The sequence below is a fragment of the Babylonia areolata genome, chromosome 29, assembly GCF_041734735.1.
Source record: "Babylonia areolata isolate BAREFJ2019XMU chromosome 29, ASM4173473v1, whole genome shotgun sequence".
NCBI classification, from domain to species: domain Eukaryota; kingdom Metazoa; phylum Mollusca; class Gastropoda; order Neogastropoda; family Buccinidae; genus Babylonia; species Babylonia areolata.
The window spans coordinates 36499148-36509147 of NC_134904.1; the positions used below are offsets into that span (position 1 = coordinate 36499148).

Consider the following 10000-nt stretch of genomic DNA (forward strand, 5'->3'; position numbering starts at 1 on the left):
ATGATGATGATGATGACGACGACGACAGTATGATGATAAAGATGATGATGATGATGATGATGATGATGATGATGATGACGAACATGATCTGTAATAGCCTCCACTTCTGGGGCTTTGATGCTTTTCAGATGATGATAGTGATTATGATGGTGGTGGTGGTTGTGGTGGTGATCAGGCAATAATGACAGTCACGTGATGATGGTGATCAATGACCAATGATGAAAATCATGATGATCGATGGTGATGATGAAGATGAACAAACAGGAAGAGTTGGGGGATCCTTGACGATTACGGTGACGACGACAATGATGATGGTAAATAGTGATGATAGTTACGGTAAAAAAAAACAACCCCCAAAACAAAAAAACAAACCCAAAATATACTACTACTACTACTACTACTACAACGACGACGACGACAACTACGGCTAATACTCCTGCTACCGCCGTTGCTGCTGCTGTTGCTATTGCTATTGTTGATGCTGCTGCTACTACTACTTCTAATGATAATAATAATAATAATGATGATGTACTGCGTTTAAGTGTAGTGAAGTTTAGTATTCTTGATACTATTGGAATGGAACTCTTCTCTGTATATAAACTTCATAGATTATGAGAAAGCATTCGACAGTGTAGATAGAGAGACCCTGTGGAAATTGCTGAGGCACAATGAAGTCCCGGAGAAATTCATCACCCTGATCCAAAATACCTACCAAGGGATATCATGCAAGGTTTTACACAGAGGTTTTGAGGTCAAGACTGGAGTCCGGCAGGGATGTCTCGTATCGCCCTTCTTGTTCCTCCTGGTCATTGACGGATCATGAAGACCACTACAACAAGAAGGAAGAAAGGCAAATAATGGACACAACTGGACGATCACGACTTGGCTGATGATTTGCACAACCACAGTCAGAAATAGGATTAATTCTGCAACGGCAGCGATGGCCAGACTGAACAGGGTATGGAAGAGCAACATCAGATTCCACACAAAATTCCTGCTGTACAAGTCACTGGTGGTCTCCATCCTCTTATATGGATGTGAGACATGGACACTGATGGCAGAAACAGAAAGAAGAATCCAAGCATTCGAAACCAAGTGCTTGAGGAGACTACTACACATCTCCTACAATGAGCACAAGACCAATGACTATGTGCGGAACCTGGTCAGCAACCTTGTTGGGCCCCAAGAACCAATGCTGGCGACTGTCAAACGACGGAAGATGGCATGGTTTGGTCATGTCATACGACATAACACCCTCTCCAAAACCATCCTGCAAGGAACTGTAGAGGGAGGGCGCAGACGGGGGCGGCAGAGAAAGAGCTGGTCCGACAACGTCAAGGAATGGACCAAAATGACAATGCCAGATCTCCTCACGACAGCTGCCAACAGAACGGCGTGGCGAGCTATGACATCTTCCTCATGTCCCCCCAACGACCCCAGTGGTCGAGGGAATGAGTGAGTGAGTGAGTCAGATACAGGACAAGACACCCAGGCTGGACACACCATCCTGTGGGGTGGGACTGAAGATAAGCATCCAGAAAACCAACCTGATGAAGGTCAACACATATGCCAACAAACCAGTCACTGCAGGTGGTGAGCCGATACATGACTCCTTCAGCTATCTCAGCAGCATTGTTGATAAAACCGGGCGGCACTGACAAAGATGTCACTTCCAGAGTAGGCAAAACTAGAGCAACCTTCATCACCCTCAAGAACATCTGTTCCTCCAAAGAAATAGCGACAACAAAAATACGCATATTCAATTTCAACGTGACGTCCATCCTTCTCTATGGATCAGAGACTTGGCGATTTACTAAAAAGATGTTACAGAAAATCCAGACCTTTATAAACAGTTGTCTGGGGCACATTTTTAAGATCCGTTGGCCAGACAGAATTAGAAACGAAGAACTTTGGCAAAGAGGGGGACAGAAACCAATGGAGAAACAGATCCTGAGACGAAAGTGGGGATGGATTGGCCATACATAGCTTGAGGAAACCGCCATCCAGCACTACACGCCAGGCCCTGGCCTGGAACCCACAGGGGGAGAAGGAAAGAGAGGGCGGCCCAAGAACAGCTGGAGGCAGGAGTACTGAGGCAGAGCTAAAGAGGCTGGGATCCAGCTGGAGGGATGCAGAAAGGACAGCCCAGAGTCGAGTTCGGTGGAGAAACGTCGTTGATGGTCTATGCTCCACAGGGAGCGAAGGGCCTGAGTGAGTAATAATAATGGATACTTATATAGCACACTATCCAGAAATCTGCTCTAGGTGCTTTACAAAAACGCTTTGTTAACATAAAACATTACATCTATGTTATATACACACACCAAAATATGACTACACACACACACACACAATACACACACACACACACACACACACACACACACACACACACACACACACACACACACTGCATACATACATTTTAACAATACATGTGTATCTAACAGCTACCCTAACACATACGCACACACAGGCAGGCACAAACTTCCATAAACGCACGCACACACAATACACAATCATATACATGCATGTAGTTATGTACACATACATATGTATACATGCTTAGTCAAGCACAGCTAACGCAAAGGAAGTGGACCTGCCACAATTGAACTTACTGCTGAGGGAAAAGGTGAGTTTTGAGACGAGATTTAAAAGATGCGAGGGAATCTGATGCGAGTATGTAAAGAAGTGTAGTATTGTGTTACTATCCTGTCACGACAGATGTGTGTGTGAATACAGGCTGCCTTCCTCAGCACAGGGAAGTCGTCATCATCATAACACCACTTCTTATGCGCAATCTGTTTCGAAACTCATGAGTTTTAGAAACGTTATATGTCTGTCTGTCTGTCTATCTGTCTGTGTGTCTGTTTGTCTGTCTGTCTCTAATACACTTCATTCTGAGAAACAACACAGTTTTGTTTTAATTTTTGTGAAAAAACAATGGGCGAAAGGTTTTAGCTCAAGTGCTATTTATTCCGATTGTTAAGGTCACAGATTAATTCTCGTAGCCTTTCACCGCTATCGGGGCAGTGAATTCAATGTCCACTGTGTTTTGGGCTGGACATTGGAAGCCGGGGCCCAATTTTCTCATTTTTCGTCGTTTTAGCTTTCCCCAAACAAATAAAGTTTCCCATTCACATCTGAGTGTGGTGAGGAACATCAGAATAAAATGCCTTTCCCCAGAGGACCACACCATGCCGAAACGGGGCCTCGAACCCTGATCATTGTTGAACACTGGTTCAGGACGGGCGCAATAGCCGAGTGGTTAAAGCGTTGGACTGTCAATCTGAGGGTCCCGGGTTCGAATCACGGTGACGGCGCCTGGTGGGTAAAGGGTGGAGATTTTTACGATCTCCCAGGTCAACATATGTGCAGACCTGCTAGTGCCTGAACCCCCTTCCTGTGTATATGCAAGCAGAAGATCAAATACGCACGTTAACTCACTCAGTACGGCCAGTCCTCTCTTCTCCTCTACACAGACCCCTCGGATGTCCAGTGGGTGTCTGAATGACCCAACCTTTAGCTTCCGTCGTCAGAACTGTGGTATTCTTTGTCAACATTCACCTCTTCAGTATACGAGCCTTCCGCTTGCAATATTTTGATGATGGTAACTGGGGTGAAACGCTGTTAACGTCGTCTCTTTCGCCGTTCGTATGGAGAGAGTTAAAGATCCTGTAATCCATGTCAGCGTTCGGTGGGTTATGGAAACAAGAACATACCCAGCATGCACACCCCCGAAAGCGGAGTATGGCTGCCTACATGGCGGGGTAAAAACGGTCATACACGTAAAAACCCACTCGTGTGCATACGAGTGAACGCAGAAGAAGAAGAAGAAGAAGAACACAGGTTCAGAAATCAAACATCTAACTCTAACCGATTCTGCTTCTGAAATCAATAAAGAGAACAACTGATATCACATGAGATCAGTTTTGATTTGAGCTGATGTTCGCCTAGGGAGTAAAATTCATCCCATACTGTTCCAGCTCAAGCACATGCAACAGAAACACGGCTACCCCTTGGTCTGCCACTGGTGCGGACAGGGCTTCAGCTCTGCGCATGCGCTACACAGTCACGTGGCCCTGCACTTGATCAAGCAGTACCGATGTGAGGTGTGTGGCCAGCGGTTCCACACCCCCCAGCAGAGAAACGGACATCGCTACATCAGCCACGGGGCGTGGCGGGACGCCTGGAGAGGAAGCAGACTGGGCCACTGATTTCCTGGTGACTGTGGTGAACAGGAAAAACAGCATGACCCACTTGTTGTGACTGTGATGAACAGGGAAAACAGCATGACCCACTTGTTGTGACTGTGGAGAACAGGGAAAACAGCATGACCCACTTGTTGTGACTGTGATGAACAGGGAAAACAGCATGACCCACTTGTTGTGACTGTGGTGTACAGAGAAAACAGCATGACCAACTTGTTGTGACTGTGGTGAACAGAGAAAACAGCATGATGCACTGATGAAGTTGTGACTGTGACGTGCAGGAAAGACAGTCATGGTCACGGATTTCCTCGTGACTGATGAGCGGGGAAAACGAAATGGTCCACTAGTTTTGTGACTGTGATGTTCAGGAACAACGTCCATGTGAACATAATATGCAGAAAGAATACCACCTGGACCACTGGTTAGGCTGTGACAGTAATGCACAGTGAAATATGGTCTGCTGATTAGGTTATGTGACTGTGATATACAGGTAAGACAATCGGGGCCAATGATCATATGACTGTAATATAAAAGAAAAGACAAACAAACTGGGCCACTGATATATTGATCAGATTGTGACTGTGATGAACAAGAAAAAATAAAAGTGTGCTACTGATTAGAGTGTGACTGTGATAAACAAGAAAAAAAGAAGAAGAAAACTTGGCCACTGGTTGGATTGTGACTGTGATATACAAGAAAAACAAAATTGGGCCACTGACTATAATCGCTATGTAGTAAAATATTTGCACTTGGTTTTAAACTATTCACACACACACAAAAAAATCAATTACACACAGAAAACAATAGCCAACTAACTAACTAACTAACTAACTAAATGCTGCTGAATAATTGATTGTGGCGACACGCTCTCACCAGAGACAGCAGCCCGGATTTTATGGAGAAAAATATATTGTGATGAAATAAAAACAATATTGAAAACGAGATGGTTGAAAGCCGTGTGATCTATATAGCCTATCGATGCCAAAAAAAATAAAAAAATAAAATAAAATAAAATAAAATAAAATAAAAAATAAAGCAAGATAACAGGCATGTCTACACAAGGCATGAAAGTCTATGCTGCCGCATCATTTGCACCGTTTCAGTGGCAGTACTCCCCAAAACCACTCATCCCGAGTCCCACCCACCCCACATACACAGCCACACCTGGGCTCTCCTGCCGCGATCTCAGTGACGACAGCACACAACGAACCATCGATGCTAGGTCGCCAAGAAGGCCACCCACGAGAGGAGACCCTGCACTTGCTGCCGAATGACTTGGGCGGTGTTCAGAAACGCCTGTTCTGATTCAACATACGCAGGACACCACAAACTCAGCCCCCACCGTACTGACGATAGAAGTCGCTTAGTCGTCGAAGTCAGACTGAGCGAGCGGCCCCTCCAGAGTGAAGACTACCCACCACGCCTTTCCAACGACAGCCTCCTGTTGATATACCGACACCGAAGACCTTGACAGCAGCTAACTCGAAGCATCGATGTGGAGTGGTGTGGAAACCGAGGACACCATGAAAGCTACGCTTGAAAAGCCACAGAATCTTGGATGTATATACGTACATATATTTTTTTTCTATATCGATCATGAATCCAGATAAGTTTGTACTCTACACTTCCCTTACAGTGTGTATGTGTGTGTGTGTGTGTGTGTGTGTGTGTGTGTGTGTGTGTGTGTGTGTGTGTGTGTGTGTGTGTTTGACAGAGAGCGAGAGAGTTTGTGTGCGTGCTTGCGAATGTGTGTGTGTGTGTGTGTGTGTGTCCGAGCGTTTGCGAATGTGTATGTATGTGTGTGTGTGTGTGTGTGTGTGTGTGTGTGTGTGTGTGTGTGTGTGTGTGTGTGTGTGTGTGTTTGATATAGTAGATCTATCTGCCGTGTTTGCATTTCTCAGTTTCCTATACATTGAACCCCTGTATTTGCGCAATGAGCCGAGAAATCACTGCAATTACAGCTTATTTCTTAAACACACATACACACGCACACATGTGCATACACACACAAGCATACATACAAACAATTCACAAACACGTACACACAGGCACACACACACACACACACACACACACACACACACACACACACACACACACACACACACACACACACACACACACACACACACACACACACAGAGTTTCATAGAAGTGGTGGAAAGACAGAGGGGAAGAGTTGGAGAGATGGGAGACGCACACATACGCACAAAGTTAAAGTGGGTTTCATCAAATTAAAGAAAGAAAAAAAAATCTTCATTGAGTGGGGGATGGGTGGTGGGGGAGGAGGGAGGGAGATCATTGGGGGGTGAGGTGAGGGATCTTCATTGAGGGGGGGGGGGGAGGGAATCTTCATTGAGGGGGTGAAGGATCTTCGTTGAGGAGCGGGGGCGTGGGATGTCTTCATTGAGTGGGGGGTGGGGGGAGGATCTTCATTGAGGGGGGAGAATCTTCATTGGGGGGTGGGGGGGATCTTCACTGAGGGGCGAAGGATCTTCGTTGAGGAGGGCGGGGGGGATCTTCATTGAGGGGGAAAGGATCCCTTCGTTGAGGGGGGCGGGGGGATTCTTCATTGAGGGGGAAAGAATCTTTGTTGAGGGGGGTGCGGGGGGATCTTCATTGAGGGGGAAAGGATCTTCGTTGAGGGGGGCGGGGGGGATCTTCAATGAGGGGGAGAGGATCTTCGTTGAGGGGGGCGGGGGGATTCTTCATTGAGGGGGAAAGGATCTTCGTTGAGGGGGCGGGGGGTGGGGGGGCGGGGGGATCTTCATTGAGGGGGAAAGGATCTTCGTTGAGGGGGGAATCTTCTTTGAGGGGGGATCTTCATTGAAGGGGGGGAGATCTTCATTGAGGGGGGGGGGCGATTTTCGTTGAGGAGGGCAGGGAGGGGAATCTTCATTGAGGAGGGGAATCTTCATTGAGGCGAGAAGGATTTTCGTTGAGGGGGGCGGGGGGGATCTTCATTGAGGGGGGGTGGAATCTTCATTGAGGGAGGCGGGGGATCTTCATTGAGGGGGGGGATCTTCATTGAGGGGGGCGGGGGGATCTTCATTGAGGGGGGGGGGTGTTCATTGAGGGTGGGATCTTCATTGAGGGGGGCGGGGGGAGGGAAATCTTCATTGAGGGGGGAAAGGATCTTCATTGAAGGGAGGAGGGAATCAATCTTCATTGAGTGTGTGTGAAGGGGGGGGGGTCTTCATTGGGGGACGGGGAGGGGGGAGGTGAAATCTTCATTGAGGGGGGGGGGGATATTTATATCGGGGATGCGGGGGGAATTTTCGTTGAGGGCGAAAGATCTTCATTTAGGGCGTGTGGGGGTGGGAGAAAATCAGAAAGGAATGATTTAGGAACTGTTAGCAGAACATCTTAGTAACAGGATCGACGCCGAGAGAAATGTGAATATGGTTGCAAATAAAGTCCAATATGCAAAATGACCTTGGACATAGTAGACTTTCAACCGTATTCTCTCTCTCTCTCTCTGTCTCTCTCTCTCTCTCTCTCTCTCTCTCTCTCTCTGTCTCTGTCTCTCTGTCTGTCTGTCTGTCTCTCCGTGTTTCTCTCTCTGTCTCCTTCTCTGTCTATCTCTGTTTCTCTGTCTCTCTCTCTCTTTTCTCTCTTTCTCTTTCTCTCCACTCTCCCCGTCTCTCTCTGCCTCTCTCTCTGTCTCTGTCTCTCTCTTTGTCTCTGTCTCTGTCTGTCTGTCTGTCTCTCTCTCTTTGTCTCCGTCTCTCTTTCTATTTCTCTCTCTGTCTCTCTTTCTCGGTCTCTCCCTCTCTCTCCTTCTCTCTCTGCCTCTCTGTCTTTGTCTCTCTCTTTGTCTCTGTCTCTGTCTGTCTGTCTCTCTCTCTTTGTCTCTGTCTCTGTCTCTCTTTCTGCTTCTCTCTCTGTCTCTCTCTCTCTCTCTCGGTCTCTCCCTCTCTCTGTTCTCTCTCTCTCTGTCTCTCTCTCTCTCCCTCTCACTCTCCCCTCTGTCTCGTTCTATCTCTCTCACTCCACTTTCCCTCCATTTCTCTCTCCCTTCTCTCTCTCTCTCTCACGCCCCCCACCCCCACCCCCGCCCCCCGCCTCTCTCTCTCTCTCTTTGTTTCCACAAGTGAGTCAAAAAGTGATTGTGACAGAAACATCAATCTGAGGTGGCATTTTTGTTGTTGTTGTTGTTGTTGTTATTGTTGTTGATTGGGCTGTTTGCAACGCGAAAGAAATTGACAGACAAGATAGGTAGATAGATAGATAAGTAAATACTAAATTAGATAATCAATGCACTAATGAATAATATGACAACAACAACTAGATAGATATATAGGTAGACTGATAGATAAGTAAATACTGAATAAGATAGTCAATGCACTAATATATAATATGACAACAACAACAACAACATCAACAACAAGCAATAACAACGATGATGATATCGACAGCAACAACAACAGCAACAACAAACAAACAATAAGAACGAATAAAATAACAGCAATTACAACAACAACAACAGAAACAACAACAACAGTAATAACAACAGCAGCAGCAGCAACAACAACAACAACAACAACAGCAGCAGCAGCAGCAACAACAACAACAACAGCAGCAGCAGCAGCAACAGCAGCAACAACAACAACAACAACAGCAACAGCAACAACAACAACAAAACTATAAGAACGAACGAAAAAAGTCTGAATATGAACAAAAAAAACAACAAAAACAAACAAACAAAATAACCCCCCCAAAAAACCTCTTTCAGGTCTGACCGGATTAAGAGCGAATAGAAAGAGGAAGGTGTGTGTGTGTGTGTGTGGGGGGGGGGCAGTACGGTCGGGGACGGGGGAGGGTCCTCAGCTGACATAGCACCGGTCGGAAAAAAATAACATTATTAACTCACTCAGTACGGCCAGTCCTCTCGTCTCCTCTACACAGACCCCTCGGATGTCCAGTGGGTGTCTCTATGACCCAACCTTTAGCTTCCGTCGTCAGAATTGTGGTATTCTTTGTCAACATTCACCTCTTCGGTGTAAGAGCCTTCGGCTTGTAATATTTTGATGGTTGTAATTGGGGTGAAACGCTGTTAACGTCGTCTCTTTCGCCGTTCGTATGGAGAGAGTTAAAGTCTCTGGGAAGCACTGACATGTCTGACCCAACAAGAAGATCGTACGTGACTTCCAGGACACTTGTGAATTAGTGTCAGTATCAGGTGTTGGTGGTGGGTGGGTGTAGCTATGAGTGCTGATCTACTGGCGGTGGTGGTGAATGCAGGCTTTCAGGTATGGGGTAGCTAATAGAACCGCAGTTCAGTGCAACTCGCCACGTTGTGTGCTCGTGAAGGAGAGAAGAGAAGAAGAAGAAGGAGGAGGAGGAGAAGGAGGAGGAAGAGGAGGGGGATAAAACCACAAACAAACAAAACAAGTGAAAAAAAAAAGGGCAGCTGGAGTTTCTATAGAGACTCAAGAGCATGGTGGTGATGGTGATGGTGGTGGTGGCGGTGGTGGTGGTGGTGGTGACTTGAGGGGTAAGATCCTGCTTTCCTCCTCTGTCTGTCTGTCTGTCTGTTTGTCTGTCTCTCCGTTTGTCTCTCTGTCAATGTCAACAATGTATTTTTTATGTTGTGTTCGTATGAACATAATGTGTTTCGATATTTACAGGCTTGAATGATTAATTATATTATGTTTTATATGTACTTTGTTATGTGTTCGTATCGATATGATGTGTGTCCACGTCACATGCTTAAATAGTTGTTATATGGAATATATGTACTTTGTTTCCTCTGTACTCTCCAAACCTTGGAGACGAACGACTGGGGG

General features: G+C 46.3%; 1 protein-coding gene and 1 long non-coding RNA gene across 2 annotated transcripts in view; one reads left to right on the plus strand and one right to left on the minus strand.

The window, feature by feature from the left end:
* Positions 1 to 4827, plus strand: part of LOC143275025 (polycystin-2-like protein 1) — a 37574-nt gene extending 32747 nt beyond the window's left edge. Inside the window, exon 18 of the mRNA XM_076579088.1 lies at positions 3987 to 4827. Within this exon, the coding sequence (XP_076435203.1) occupies positions 3987 to 4217 (231 nt within the window). The 3' untranslated portion in view covers positions 4218 to 4827. The remainder of the gene's footprint in view (positions 1 to 3986) is intronic.
* Positions 1 to 10000, minus strand: part of LOC143302363 (uncharacterized) — a 240097-nt gene that overhangs the window by 123406 nt on the left and 106691 nt on the right. The gene's annotated exons all lie outside the window — the stretch shown is intronic.